The sequence below is a fragment of the Diceros bicornis genome, chromosome 14 (assembly GCF_020826845.1).
Source record: "Diceros bicornis minor isolate mBicDic1 chromosome 14, mDicBic1.mat.cur, whole genome shotgun sequence".
NCBI lineage: Eukaryota > Metazoa > Chordata > Mammalia > Perissodactyla > Rhinocerotidae > Diceros > Diceros bicornis.
In genome coordinates this window covers 58,947,108-58,963,096 of record NC_080753.1, presented here as the reverse complement: position 1 = coordinate 58,963,096, position 15,989 = coordinate 58,947,108, and the positions used below count along the sequence as shown (strand labels likewise).

Sequence of the window (15,989 nt, the reverse complement as noted above, 5' to 3'; positions counted from 1 at the left end):
AAGATAGGTAGCTATTAGTACTGAGAATTATTTGACTTACTATTTTAAAGTGAGTGTGGTATAATTTACCATTTCCTCCCAATGGGATGATTTTTAAAGTTTACAATCATTATAGCCATTTTATATTCCATTTAAAAATAAAATCTCATTTATTTACTTCCAACACTAAAAGTTTTGCCTCATTTCCTATTGCTAATCATTTTGGGCAGGAAGAAGAGGAAGGGTAGGAACTGATAAATGTGTGTGGCCCAGTCAGCGTGAGGTTCCCACAGAGTCATTGACAGTTGAAAGATGCTAGAAACGATAGTCTAGTCAATGCTTCTGCCCTCCGACACTGTGTTGTCCACTCTGCACATATTTATGGGGGGATGGATGTGTTGTTTTGCTTCTGAAGGTGTTTCTGTCCTGAGCCAGCAGCCAGCTGGAGATGTGGCTCTAGACTCAGTGCCCAGGTCCAGCTTGGGGAGGTGAGCAAGCCTTGACCAGATGCTTCAAAGTTTGCAGGTGACCCAGTTCAGCCCAGCAGGATTCTAGGATGGAAATTTTTTTCGGCTAGTATTCAGTTTCTGGATAAAATGCCTTGTCTGTAACTCTTACCTAGACCAAAATGTTGCTCAGTGTGTGACTTGGTCATTTTGGAAAGGAAAGCTTTGAGTGGCCTTTAGTGACTGTCTTGACAGGAATACAGCCATGTTTGGCCGGTCCATGAACCTACAGCCACCAGCACACAAAGAAATATAAAGTGGCTTTCTGTGTGGTGGGAACTGGCCCTTCTCCCACAGAGATAGTTGCAATGTGTAAGATTACAAGACTCTTTGGGCGTCCTGGCCTGGGACAGACTGGCCATCCGTGCCGGGCTAGGGCGATAACCAAGGAGCTCAATGCACATACACAACTGATAACCATTTGTGCACGAGAACACCAAATGCTTACTCTGGAAATTACTCATACTATATAAGCTGCTGGAAACTGGGGCCTGATCAGAGTCTTGCCTGTGGGGGGGACGCCTTGCCCAGGACCTCTTTCGATCAGCACTCCCGCCTAGCCGTGTCAGTTAAAGGGACTCTCCCTGGTGTAAGGGCGTGGATGTTGTAAGTACCCGGTCTGATGTCTGTCTCTCTCTCTCTCTATCGATCTGATATTTCTCTTTTTTGATTGATCTGAGGTTATTTCCTCTTTTTATTGACTTATTTGGATAAGTACCCAGTCTGATGTTTCTTTGGATATAGCTACTTTCTGTTTCTCCATATCTATTTGCTAACTTTTGCCTTTACCCTTCCCTATAGTGTGCACTCAGTCCATTCGTTTGAGTTAGAAAGTTCCTTTTCACTTCTTTGATGGAATCCATCGAACCTCTTATAACAGTGACATGCGGCTCAGCATTGCTAAGAAACCTCCAAGCTGGTCAATTCTGTCCAGCAGGGGTTTCTACCCTACCTCACCTACTCTAGGAGCTGCCTGTTTTGGCTGAGTCCATGATTAATCCACTCCAGAACACAGCACAAGCCAACCAGGCCCTGCCGCCTGACTCAGAGGTCAGCCCCTCGCCCTCAGCTCCACTCTCACCTCTGACAGCCAGGAAGGAATGCATTTCCAAGACTCTAGTGTGTTTGGGCTGAGAGCAACCTTTATTGTCCCCTCTGCCTTCCATGTGATCTCCAGTGGAACTGATCTCTTTTCCAAAGTGCAAATTCCCCAGGAATTCAGCACTGCTCTTGATAGCTTTTCCCACGCCTTGGCCATTGCTTCTTCCATCATTTTCTACGGTAAAAAAAAAGTGAAGTTCTTTGGTTATTTCTCTCCTTGTGTCTCTTGGGTATTCTTTAAGAATTTATCACTTACATAGGTCTGTAGAGAACAGAGATCTTGTCATCAAATGATGAAACTTACCTGAAAACAAGAACACTTGGCCTTGGACTCACATATGGAATGCTAATGTTCAGAGACTCAAGTAGCCTTACAAATCTGTGGAGGGGCTTTAAGTCCTAAGAAATCAGATGTGGATGTGGAAAGACAGATGGACTCCAGATCTGGCACTGTGTTCTTACAGTTCAGGAGGCAGCCTTGGGTTTAAGGGAGAAGGAAGAAGACCATCCTGCAGAGTTTCTCGATCTTGTTCTGGGAGCAGCTGGTCCGGGAAACAGAGCCAGATGCCAGGTATGTGTCTGTGGGGTGTGGAGGTGGGAGGCAGCATGGGGAGGGGGAGGAGGGAGGCCCTTCAGAGGGGAGTGACTGCAATGTTCAGAAGGGACAGATAGTAACAATATGGCTGTGTCGGGTAGATTTGACCACATCTCTGAGCTAAGAGGAATGCGGGTCATGAGGATGGGAGACCACAAATTCAAAACCCAGTTTAACATGTAAGTCTTGCGGATACTCTGTTCATCTAAAGGAAAAAAAGAAAGGCTTTTGTTCCATATGGTTCGTGTCATGGCTGATTAACTTGCTCCAAGGTTCCTCAAAGAAAGCTTGGTCAACGGCTCGAAATATCCCAAATCCTGGCTGGGAGACTCACAGTTCAAAGGATCTGGCCCTTCTAACTCTTTGATTCTGAAATTTGGGGGAAGTTTTCTTACAAGGTTAAAAATTTCTAAGGGCTATTTAATTTTATGTATGTACTGAAATATGAAAAAAATGGCCTTTACAAAAATGACCTTGAGTTCTGTAAAAAGCATTGACAGAAAGTATGCTTCATTTATACAAGACTTGCATTTCTACAGATAGTTCATGTAATTATCATTCTTTCAAAAATCTGTCATGGGCCGGTGCCATGGCTTAGCGGTTAAGTGCGCGCACTCAGCTGCTGCCGGCCCGGGTTCGGATCCCAGGCGCGCATCGACGCACCGCTTCTCCGGCCATGCTGAGGCCGCATCCCACATACGGCAACTAGAAGGATGTGCAGCTATGACATACAACTATCTACTGGGGCTTTGGGGGAAAAAATAAATAAATAAATAAAATTATTAAAAAAAAAAGTCATGAACATCTTACAGAAGTTGAATAATTCCACCTGTTTTTAAGTTGAAGAATTCGACTCACTCTTGTGAGCCTGATATCATGTTAGCCAGAGGATTCTATTTTTTGACTTTAAAAAATTGTCTAACCTTTGCATTAATAAGTTGCTTTAGTTTAGAATAGAACATTTTTTTCCTCTTTCAAATAAATCCCGTATTTCTTTGTTTTCCTTTTTGTCAAATCTATGTATCATTTTTAGAAGTCAACTAAATTATCAATTTAAACAAAAAATAGTCCTAGATTACCTTCCCCATGTCTCTTCTCAGTTTCTCTTTCCCTAGTGTCAGCTACATTCTAGTTGATTCTTTTGGTATTTACCTCGATATCTCCAATTAACAAGCTTGTGTTGCTATTGCTTTATTTTTCAGGTTAAGGTGTTAGTTATTTTCCTTTTTCTATGGAAGATGAGGATTTAGCTCTTGTTCCTGCCTCAGCCCCCTCCCACACATTTACCTGCCCCTCCTCCTCCCCATCCTCCCAGTACAGTTAAATTGCACCTCAGTTTCAGTATTGATGCTGGTGGGAGTATCAGCTGCTCAGAGCAGAGCCTGAGCCATTATCTTTCTTTCCTGCCTCACCATTAGTTTTTCCTCAAATTAACAACTATCTTTTTACTTGTGTGTGGCTGTGACTAATTCAATCTCAAACTCTCTGCTGCCTAGATCCCTTCCCAAAATGTTCATTTTCTTCTAACATCCTATCAATTTCATCTTCACGAAAGCTCTCTGGTCTGGTTGCCCTGTGCGCCCTGGGGTCTCCCTTTACCGTCTTGTGGGTTTCCCTTCACCTCTCTCCTATGCTGGATCTCCAGCTCCCTGGCATTTTATCTTTTTGCTCCGGGAGATTTCCAATTTTATCTTAAACTTTTAATTTCTGAAAAGCTTAATTTCCAATAACTTTTTTAATTCTCTGAACGTAACTTTTTAATATCATCCCATTCTTCTTTCGTAAATACACCCTCTTCTCTCTATATCTCTGCAATATCATTTTTAAAAAAATGCTGTCTTGACCCAGTTTTGAGGCCCTGGCTGGGGGGTGGTCAGTTCCCCTTCTTAATGCCAGAGTGGGTTCTGGAAGTCATCTTCTCCCTGCGGTGTCCTAGCTCCTCTAAGTTGCTTCCCCCCCACCCTCCATCTCCCTCATGACCCACCTCTTCTTTGTTTTGGTCTCTTTCTTGTCAAGGCTTTCCTCAAATGTCTGTTAACCCTTGGTGGCCTGCTCACAATTAAGAACTGGGACTAAGCGCCCGATTGGGACGTCTGAGAGCATGGATAGGGCTTGTTGACTGAAGACAACATTTTAGTGATCTGGACGGGCCCTTTGATGGGGACCTGCTAAGTCCATATCTTTAGGTCTTTCTTTTGGGCTGCTCAGGTTATGCATGCATGCCCTTGAGTGTACACACCGCACACACACATGCACACATGCACACGCACAGGATAGCCCAGGGTCTTGCTGATGTTACTGGACACATTCCCAAGTTCTTTACCTGCCACAGAAGAAGGGCCAAATAAAACTAGAACCCCAGGCTTATGGCAAGGAAAGAGTTTTTATTTCAGGTGACGTCAGCCGGGAGATGAGAGCTCTCAAATTTGTCCCATCTTCCCGAAAGTTGGGAGGCAAGAGGTTTTAAAGGTTGTGAGGAATGTGGCTGCTTGTAGGGAGGGGGAGCCTGTGGCCTTGCTGGTCAGCACTTTCCCACCAGCCTGCATTTGGCCTTGTGAGGCTGCCAGCAGGGAGGAGGATGGCGAGATAAGGGAATCGCAGGTGGGCGTCCTTCAACGTCTCATCTCCCTAGTGCATGGTGGATTCCAGCACCAGGAAGCCAAGGAGTTGATGTCTGAGAAGCTTTAGCTTCTTGATATCAATTTCCCTGTAATAAACCTCAAGAACTGGTAATTAGCTAAAACATCAGTGTGAGTCCAGCTTGAGGCCACCTGGGCTTTTAACAATTTGTATAACAACCAATATCTACATGTGAATGTAACTTAAAGAAACAAACAGGGAAAGCGGATGAGTGCTTTTGGTTTTAACCCCATTTATGCTGGGTTTAATATAGGGGAACTGATATCAGGGCCGGCATCGCTGGGAGGTGAGAGCCTGGCTGCCAGCATCTGGAAGCTTGGTGCCGGGGAAGCTTTAACTGCCTCATTCTTCAGGGTGTAAACACTCACGCCATCCTCCCCTCAGTACTCTCCTCACCTCCTCTTCAACTGTGCCTGGTGCCTTGTAAACCTCTCCTTTACCTTCCCCTGAGAACAGAGCCCCCACCTCCTGCTGCAGTGGGGGAGGGGCAGTCGTGGAGTTGGGGAGGGAACCCATGGATTTAACTGCTTCTCAAACAGCTTCCACCGTAGTCCTTCCTAGGATGAAAGTCACACCTGTACCCCTGGTTCCTGAGATACCTGGGGCTGCCATTCCTGAGTCTTCTAAGGATTCTGAGGTGTAAATCAGGTTGTTGTCAGTCTTCCCCGTTTGTTTAGCATTCGGCTTTCTCGGGTAGGCTAAGTCACTCACCACTGCTCCATCTGTTTTCCAGCTTCCAAAGTTTCATTTTGTCTTCTCTCTCATTCTCCCTGTCCCTGTGCGGGTTTTGTTTTTATTTTGTTTTTAGCATTTCAGGAGAGAATGAAATTAGATGTGTGCTTATCACATCTCTTTACCCAGAACTACATCGCATATTCTAACGGAATTGTGTATTTTAGTTAAGGATATACAGACATTGCAGAAATGGCCTAGAAATCTTTTATTTCATTGGTGTGAGCCCCTAAGAGAAGAGGAAATAAAAAATATTATATTTAGATGACTGCCTCGCTCTTTTATCTCCATTTCTCTCAAGGATCTTTCCAAGCAGGCCAAGGAAGGTAAAGGGGAGGTGGTATGGAATCATCAATAGACAGCTTTTTCTGGTCTCTCTCTCTTTTAACTGAAAAAGTTTAAAGATCCCATGTATCTTCACTTATGACAGTGAAAAAAAGAATCACAAGAGGACAGGATTCCTTGGTGGGCAGAGGGACCAGTAGAATTTTGTCACCCATATTGTTTGGAATAGCTGGCACATGGTGATGCGGAAAAGCACAGGGAGTTTTAATTGCTTTTTACTGTCTTTAAAATCTTCACAGACAAAGCCATCGCTTGTTGTCTGCTCCCAAGCTGACGGCTCCCTCCCACCACCTCCACTGCCTGGTGGTTTTAGTTGAGGATCCTGGGAAAAGGAGGCTTGTAGTGATTATGTGGAGACTTTAGACTTCAGGCAGAAAATGGAACGTTTCTGGGGTTTCAAAGATTGTAAAACTGGGGAAACTGTGAAAATTGTTTGTAGCTCTTCATATTATTCCATCTCTATAAAATTCCATAGGAGGAAAGAATATGTTTTCTCATATTAATCTTCATTCAGTCATGCATTTAATACATATTTATTAAGAAACAATTATGTGCCAGCCCTGTGCTGGGAGTGGAGGGATGCAGAGCTCTTTAAGACTTTCCTCAGGAAATTAGTCTAGTCTAGCTGGAGAGAAAGGTATCTTTTTTAAAAAAATACCATATAGATACAATGTGATAAGTGATATAGTAGGGGTTTTCTTGACTACAAGGTACAGAGGAGGTCCAAAGGAGGATGGAATTGATTTTGCCTGGCGACGTAAGGAAGCCTTCAGTTGGAGAGGGCATCTACATAGCAGAATAGCATGGGCAGAGAATGGGTACACCTTCAGAGAAATGAAATCATTACGGATGACTGAAGAGTAGGATGAGTGGGGGGCCAAGGTCCTTTGAAGAAATTTGGGGCTGATTGTTTAGGCAAGTCATTTTCAAAATCAGGTCCATGGCAGGGCTAACTGCCTGTGACTCCCTAGAGATCCTGACTCAGCCTTTCTTGGGTCCTCTGAATCTCTACTTTTTAAAAGCTTTCAGGTCTATTAACGTACCTGCCCTGATATTGATTCCCCTACATTAAACCCAGCATAAGTGGGGTTAAAATGAAAAGCACCCATCCCCTTTCCCTGCTTCTTTAGTTACATTCATATGTAAATATCGGTTTCTTTAACTTTGTATCCCTGAGCTTCCCCAATAGAAGTTACAAATTATTAAAGCCCACGTGGCCTTACGCTGGGCTCACACTAAAGGTTCGGCTAATTGCCGGTCCTTGAAGTTTATTACAGGAAAACTGATGTCCAGAGAATATCAAGAAACTGAAGCTTCCCAGACCCCAACTCCTCTGTTTCTTGGTGCCGGAATCCACCATCTATCATGGAGGCAGACAACCAAGGCCACTCATCAGCAGATTCCCTTATCTCACCATCCTCTTCCCTGCAAGCGCCTCACAAGGCCAAATGCAGGCTAGTGGGAAGGCACCAGCTAGCAAGGCCACATGCTCGCCTTCTGCTACCTAAAACCCCAAATAAAAACCCCTACCTTTTTCCCTTCAAGGAGGTGGATCTGAGTTTTTTAGCTCCCGTCTCCTCATCTGGCTGCCTTTCTGGCTGTGTTCCTTACCATAAGCCTGGTGTTCCAGTTTTTTATTTTTGGCCCCTCCTGGGAAGCAGTCCAGCCGCTGCTTAGGTGATTTGCCCTAGAGATTGTCCTGGCACTGCTGGCCCTAGGGACGTTTTTCTTGTGGCAAGGAAACAGGCTCTAGATTTTTTTGTTCGTTTTTGCTTCTGGTGAGTCGACGGGCTCAATCTGGAGTAGGGTAAGTCGCCTCGGCCAGACCTGCTGTGAATTCCCTGTCTCTTGCAGAGGAAATCCCGGAGGGGTATCCCTGTCTGAGTCTGGGCACCGACATAGTGTAGGACTACCTGGAATCTGTTGGGTGCACCTGTCTGTTCTGTTTGAGGGTCCGTCTGAATATCAGTTCTGTTTCGGATCCCGTCTGTGTCTGTTTATCTGACCATCTCTGTGTATTGGAATGAGGAATGCACCATCTGTCCCCAAGCAGAGCCCATTGGGGCTAATTCTAAGTAGATGGTCAGACAATGTTAATTAAATATAATAAAGGGAAGTCAATAGGGTTGCCTGAGCCCACACCATATGAGATAAAAACTAGAGGCTAACATCAAGTGCTAAAGAGATAATAAAGGCTCCCTCCCACCCCTACAAGGTAAATTGGTCTAGAGTTAAATTGCATACTTCAAAAGAGGGCCTTTGTTAAATGCTTTGTGCAGACTTTTAAAGGTGTGGTACATTGTTCTAAAGTTTTAAAACAATAACTGTGGAGTCGTTGTGTATATGTGTCTGTTACATATGTGTGATATTTTACCTACAGATGGTAATGCCAAAATTAAGAGCTCTATTTAATTGGCTTAAAGTAAGCACTTACATAAATTATTTCTAAATGTAATAGAAACTAACCCAAATGTCTTTCAAGTTAACATAATATAAAATGATCTTTGGTAAATAAAAGCTTGTTTAAGTTTGTTGGTTTGACTAAAATAGGCATGTCCTCAAAGTTATCAGCAATACATATGATGCAGACATGCAGCCTGGGTTTAAAATAAGCTCATGTTATCCCTGTTACAAATTTGTCAGCAAAATAGTAGCTTAAAACGACAGCTAATTTTGTCTAATGTCTCATGAAGTTTTTGAGAGTAATCTAAACATAATTGTTGGGAACAAATGATTTAGATAAATAAAAATGGGTAAGAGTTTTTGGGCACAATAATTATGTTTTATGGTGTATGTGCTTGAAAAATAGCTTCTAAAATATTTTTGGTAACTTGAAACTTTAGAGTTTTAGTAAATTAAGTTAAATGATAAAAATTTGTTGAGTATCTAGGTCATTTCCACATAAGGTAAAATATTAGAAATTGATTTCTAAGCATAGATTTGTCTGCCTTTGGTTTCTTATCTCAGAGAAACTGAAAGATGCTTAAGTTTATTGATAAACATGTTTTGTGCATGCTGAAAAATTTTCTATGAGAAAACACATGTTTCTAAAAAATTATACAAGGAAAGTAAAACGTATGTTTTCAGTGAAGAAGTTATAAATAATAGAAATATTTTTGTTTTGTTAAGAGAGATAAATTTGTCCTAAAGTATTAGGAGGGAAGAAAGAAAAAATGGCTTGGGACAAATTCTGAATGTAAAAAGAACTTATAAAAGGTTTGTGGAGGAAGAACCCTGAGGAAAGAGTTTATGCATGGTCAAGTTGGCTAAGATCAAAACGAATTTAATTAAATCAACGAGTTTTAATATAAAGAGTAAACTGGTACAAAAATTAGAATTTGGTTTTCTTTCTTAAAAAGATACTTTTCTTGAACCTTTGGTCTGCTCTTGATAAAAAGCTTATAAAAGGTTTTTCTTTACCTTTAAGTAAGTCTACCTAGAAGACAGAAAACCTGTTTTGTTAAAATAATTTCCTATGTTCAAAAAGACTGAGGTTTTTTTTTCTTTTGACCGTTTCTGTTGTCACCTTGATCAAATGGATGACTAAACATTGTTTCCTATTTGACCAGTGTTTTTTAAAACCTTTTGATATTTTTGACAAACTTCCCCTCTAGCGCAGGCTCAAATTAAGCCCCTTTGAAATTTTATATGGCTGTCCTTTCCAGGTTTCTTCATTTTCAGGCAAGTCACCTGAGGCCTTAAAGGATGTTACACTTGTGACTTACATTAAATCTTTAAGTGCCATACTAATTTCTATTCTTGAGTTTGCTTCTAACAGGTCAGCTTACCCATCTGATGTGCCCTTACGTCCTTTCTGTCCTGGTGACCAAGTGCTGCTGAAGATCTGGAGGGAACAAGGACCTGAAAGCCAACTGGCAGCTAGATGGATGGGCCCTTTTGATGTACTGCTAACCACACATTCATCTGTCAAACTCGCCGGAGTAAAACTGTGGGTGCATCACTCTTGAATAAAAGAGGCTGTAATCACACAGGAAAGTATATCTCTTGACAGAAGGGACAATTGGCAGGTTGAACCTTTTGAAGAGATAAAATATGTATTCAAGAAGAAACCTTAGTCTTTTATGCTCACTTTCTTTCCTTGTTATCACTCTAGCCTGGGAAGACAATGCTTTAGTCCGCATCACCCAGGCTATTGCATCCTCTACTAATGTCACAGACTGTTGGATCTGCCATCCCAAGCCCTCTTCCGTTCTTGGGGACCCTTTGGTCCGGCCCATATATAACTTTTCCCAGCTGCCTCCAGACTGGACCAAAAGACCAGTAACCAAAAGAGTTATCTACCGTGTCAGGATAGCTCAATTTTCCACAGAAAAACAGGGAACCCTTCCCTGCCTCACCATCCCCTTAAAAAGGGGATATCATAAATATATTATGTTCCCTCCAGTAAATAATACACTTCCCTTGTGTATAACCACCCCGATCGAAATTCCTACGTATGGATTTGGCCATCAAGAATTAAGGGACTCCTTACTGTCCCTTTCAAACAAAAGATCTCACCTATGGACCTTCATTTCGGGCACTAAGGGACCCCAGATAATTCAACAAGAAAAGGTACTCTATGTTATGCGTGGTAACACTGTCACCTTGCATTGTGTCTTAACTTCTTCATTTCCAGTGGGTCCCATCGTGTGGTTTAGGGAAACTGAAACCAGCCGGGAACTATTCTTCCGCTTTAATGGAGGTCATTTCCCTCGGGTCACAAGTATTGCAGATACCACAAAAAGAAATAATTTGGATTTTTCAATCCGCATCAATAGTGTTACCTCCCTGGATGCTGGATTTTATTTCTGCACAAAGTTTCGAAAGGGAAACCCTGATATCATGATTAAGTCTGGCATAGGTACCCAACTCATTATAAGTGCCAGACCATCCCCCTCTATAATACAGATTACCCCAAGAGAGCCCACAGACTCGAGTTTTCCAGGTCACAATTGGGTAGAAAAGGCCGCACTGGCTATCAGTGTGGACAACGACCACATGTATTGTCCCCCTGAAGGTTATGTATTTATATGCAATCGTAATGGGATACCTTGGGCATACAACTGCCTATGGAGCCCGGCAGATTCAGGACAATGTCTATTGGGTACTTTAATAATACCTTTTAGCTTACACTCTAATGAAGAAACGAGACATTGGACAAGTTCCCTGAAGTTGTTCACCAGAGTTAACCAAGACTTGCCCAGCAGAGTTCCTGATGGTGATGCTTATTTCTTTGGATATAGTCTACCCTGGTGGGGAGTAGCTACCCACGAACACGTTCTCCGAAATTTATCCCGTACCCTTGAAATTATAGCTAATGAAACTGCTAACTCTCTTGCTAATTCACAAACTTCTCTTGACTCTTTAGCTAAAGTGATTTTGGGTAACAGAATAGCTCTGGATTACACACTTGCTGAACAAGGCGGTGTATGCATGGTGGCTAACACCACCTGCTGCACCTATATCAATACTTCTTCCCAAGTGGAAACCAGCATTAGTAAAATAAGGGAACAAGCCACCTGGATACATCCACTATAGACCATCAAACCCCTTTTCTTTCAGATCTAGGTGACTGGTTTAGTAACCTCTTCTCTCAGATACCAGCTGGGATGCAATCAATCCTTGTGGGTATAATAAAGGGGGGGGGGCTCACCTTATTATTAGTAAGTCTATCAATATACTTAGTTATTAGATTGGGAATGAAATGTATATCTACATTGACCACCAAGGTTTCTGGGTCAATAGCACCACAACTCCCCCTTAGAAACCCCCCGGCTCATTTTAAGAAGAGAGTGACTCTCTTCCATGCTATGGTCCCCTTACGTCGCCCTGATCCAGCAGGAAGTAGCCAGACTGAACACGACGACCCTACTTCCTACACCAGCGTTTGATTATGCCGGGGGTGTAACTGAGAGGGGGAAATTGCTGGTGCCACTGCGTTAATTAAAACCAGCCCAGTCAAAAGTTAGCATAAGAGAAGCCATCTTATAGAAGGAAGCCATGTTATGACTATGTATGACCATGACTCACCAGTCCCCTTTAGAAATACTTTAGTTTGCATGTAGCTTAGATGATTGAGCACCTGTATCCAGAAAGATACGCATGCTCTGTTAGTTTAATGGCCCTTGCTTACGCATCTACCTCCTTGCTGCTATAAGGCAATAACTTTGTCCTTTAAGTTTTCCTCAGGAATATAACGACCTCTGGGAAGAAAATTTTATATCGGTATCCATCACTGGTGATGGAGGAAAGAGATGATATGGTGTCTCAAGGTCTGCCACACAGATGGTCGACATTCCAACTTCCCCCCCCTTTTAGCCCATTTGCCTTATATACCTGCCTCAAGATTTTGTAGTTTAAGATAGTTCCACTTTGCTGGCAAGCTGTAATAAAGCCCTTTCTTGCCTATCACCTTGCCTCTCGACTGTTGGCTTGTCTTGCTGCGAGCAAAAGACACTCTTTGGGTGGTAACATTAACCACATTTAGAAACCACTGCTTTAGGCAGTAAAATTCCACTGAAGGAAGTTAAGTAGGGAGAGAACATAATCAGATTGGCATTTTAGAAATATCCCTTTGGCCAAAATGTAGAGGTTGGACGGGGTGAGAGATTGGAGACAGAGAAGCCACTTGGAGGCTAATGAGAGAGAAGGTGGGGGCTGAACTAAGGCGGTGGTAGTTGGCATAGAAAGGGTTAGACATGACAGCACATAGCTGTAGCTGTAGAGAAGAAGGAGAGGAGTGTCTTGATGACACCCAGATTTCTGGCTCTAATGGTAGCAGAGTAGACAGTGGTACAACCCATCAAGATGGGAAATATGGTGAGGCCGGCCCGGTGGTTAAGTGCGTGTGCTCAGCTTCGGCAGCCCCGGGTTCACAGGTTCAGATCCGGGCACGCTCTGATGCACCACTTGTCAAACCATGCTGTGGTGGTGTCCCATATAAAGTAGAGGAAGATGGGCACAGATGTTAGCCCAGGGCCAATGTTCCTCAGCAAAGAAGAGGAGGATTGGCATCGGATGTTAGCTCAGGGCTGATCTTCCTCACACACACAAAAAAATAATAAAGATGGGAAATATGGAGAGGATCAGGTTGGGGAGAAAGAATGAGATACTCTTGGGCCATAATGAGTTTATGATCTCAGTGGGCAAGTGTGTAAATGGATGTGGAGATTTGGGGGTTGCCACTTGGGGGAAGAGGATATTTGACTCCACAGGAATAAATGAGTTGTTCCAACAGAGTGTGAGGAGTAGAGAAGGAAAGAGAACATTGCTTTCCATCTTGAAGGCAGGTAGGACAGTGAGCATGGGAGTGGGAGAAGGTGGAGGAGACAGGTAAACTGGCAAGAAGGAGCAGTTAGAGAGACCAGAGGAAAATGAAAGACATAGTGTCCCCCAAACAGAGGGAAGATAGCCTTAAAGAAGGGTGTGGTCAACCAAACCCAACGTGTCCCCTGAAGGCCACCTCCCACTCTTCGAGAGGCATTCTGGGAGCAGGCAGCCCCATGCCCAGAGGGGAGGGTGAGGACAGCAAAGCTGTGCATCTCCCTCAATTATTTTTAATCTCCTTGCGGATTTCCTCAGTGCTCAGCAGCATTTTCTCCCAGAGACGAAAGCCGGAGGGTGCTTGGGGCCTGGGTGGAGCCCCAGCAGCCTTAACTGCTGAGTAGAAGCTCCTCCAGAGCCTTGGAGGAGCTGGGCCACCCACCTTCAGGAAGGGCCAACTCAGTGCTCAGTGTTGCTTTGAACATTTCTTCCGATTTTGGCAGCATCCGCCCAGAGCTCAGAAATCATTCTAGACACTGCAAAAAAGACAAATCACGTTTAAAAAGGAAAAATACACCCCCCTTATTTTATGCTCTCTACTCTTTGTGTTTTGAGTTTAAATGAGATGATACGCTTATTAAAGGAGGGTAGTTGAGGTTCCTATTATGAGGGAAATTTTTAAAATTTTTATTTATTTATTTTGGTGAGGAAGATTGGCCCTGAGCTAACATTTGTTGCCAATCTTCCTCTTTTTGCTTGAGGAAGAGCAGCCTTGAGCTAAGGTCTGTGCCCATCTTCCTCTCTTTTGTATGTGGAACACCTCCACAGCATGGCTTGATGAGCAGTGTAGGTCCATGCCTGGGATCCGAACCCATGAACCCTGGGCCACCAAAGCAGAATGTGCTGAACTTAACCACTATGCCACCAGGCCAGATCAATATATTTTTTTTATAAAATTTTCTTTCAGCCAGCAAGATTTACTGTTTTTCATTTGAAGATCTGAGTCTCATTAGGGAGACGAATTAATCTATTCAGCACTCCCTGTGAAGTAGGAAAGAGCAATTACCTCTGTTGTGTAAAGTTATTTTTTGGATGGGTGATTTTGGAGAGATAACCAGGTGCTGGGAGTACATTCACTCACTTATTCATGCAGCAGATATTTATTGGCTGCCTACTCTGTACAAAACAGCGTGTGTGAAACTATGCCCTGCCTACAGGGACATAGCCAGCTGAGGAGACAAGACACAACATGCACATAAAGTTTAAAAACACTGCAAAGAACAAGGGCCTGTGCCATTGCTTGCCAATGAAAGGCAGAAGGTAGGAACTTCTGTTGCCAGGAGCCACCACTTAGGTCTGTCTGCTCTGGGGAGGCTGGTGGAAAAGGCAGCCCCGGAATGAAAAGCAGCAGAGCACTAGCAGCCTGTAGACCTCTGCTGCTCACTGACTCCCAGCCTCCTCCTCTCTAGGAAGGGGATAACTACACCCAAGAGTTGTGGCGAAGCACTCAGTAAGTGTGGCTGATGGACTCCTCCCCGTCCCACAGAACCTTGTTCCCCACCCCACTCCCCTTTTCATACTGTGTTAGAACTGCCTGATGCCTTGTCTGCCTCCCTCACTAGCTGTGTCGTTGTGCAGCCCTGCCTCATAGCACATAGTGGGGACTCTGTAAATATTTGTTGAACGAGGAAAGAAAGAGCATTGTAGGTAGGCAGTAGAGAGCATGGTTTGAGCCCAAGCCTGGGACCAGAATGCGCTTGGGGAGTTCAGGGGAGCGTGAGTCAGCTGTTTGGTTGGAGTAGAGGGTGTGTTGGGAGAACAGTGAAAGATGGGGACCCCATGTGGCACATCTCATATGTCCATCTACTAGGACAAGAATTGGGACATCGTCTGGCTGGTACCAGGGAGACACGGCATGATTTGGGTGGGGGAGCTGACTGACAAGGAAATGTGGGAGGAAGATCAGCCTGTGTCACTGTGTAGATGATGCGACGGGCCAGGTGGGAGGAGAGAGAGCAATTAGCACTGTCGCAATAGTTCAGGGGAGACAGATGCTGGCCATTCCCACAGTGGGAATGAAGGCAAAGGTGTATGTCTACATTCCATTAAAGAGCATTTTAGCCACTGATAGGACAGTAACATTTATGATTTAAAAATCCAAACAAGTATCATTCAGGCTGTAACAGAATGACCTCAGCTTCTGAGCAAGGGTTCATCTGAAACTCTGATCTTTGATCAGGGCTCTGCTCCACATTTGGGTGGAATTCTCTCTGGAGACTGGTATGAAGGATGGACAGAGATGGCAGCGGGAGAGTCTGAGCTCTTATCTTCTGTGTTTACTCTGACTCTCAGGAGAAACTCCAGACAAAGAGATTTCTCTGGAGGGAATGTGTATGACAGTGTGTGTGTGTGTGTGTGTGTGTGTGTGTGTGTTTGCACACGTAACTTCCCTCCTGCTTCTCCAGATCTTATCTGGAGCTAAACACTGTCCAGTTGCTGCTGATCCTGATCTCTGTGAAGCGAGCGAGTCCCTTGGGGCTCAGTAAACCTGGGCTTGAACAGTACCACAGCTTCACTCTTGCGGGAGGAGGGGGACAGGGCGAGTCTCAACAAACCTCTTGGCCTGCAGGCAGAGAGCTAATGGAAAAACGACTATTCAAAGAAAGTTCAGGTGTGCCAGCTTTTTAATTTTTTCCAGGATGAGTTAATTTGGCAATGATGATTACACATGTTGGCCAACAGGAGGGGAATGAAAAACTGCACGTAAAGGCAGAAAGGTGTTATGGGGAGGGACTGGGAATGCAGAGAGGGAGAGGGCAGGAGAAAAA

General features: G+C 43.9%; 1 protein-coding gene across 3 annotated transcripts; it reads left to right on the top strand.

Annotated features, from left to right (window-relative positions):
* The first annotated feature begins 962 nt into the window (after nt 1–962).
* LOC131414164 (uncharacterized) lies at nt 963–12,250 on the top strand. 3 transcript variants are annotated; one of them, XM_058555321.1, is made up of 3 exons: nt 963–1,091; nt 2,051–2,157; nt 9,677–12,250. In XM_058555321.1, the coding sequence occupies exon 3, from the start codon at nt 9,952–9,954 to the stop codon at nt 11,434–11,436; it is 1,485 nt and encodes a 494-aa protein (XP_058411304.1). In that variant the 5' UTR covers nt 963–1,091; nt 2,051–2,157; nt 9,677–9,951; the 3' UTR covers nt 11,437–12,250. The 3 variants fall into 3 exon arrangements, with proteins under 3 accessions (XP_058411304.1, XP_058411302.1, XP_058411305.1); XM_058555319.1 differs by having other exon boundaries at nt 1,847–2,157; XM_058555322.1 differs by having other exon boundaries at nt 1,847–2,157; nt 9,663–12,250.
* Nucleotides 12,251–15,989: the final 3,739 nt, after the last annotated feature.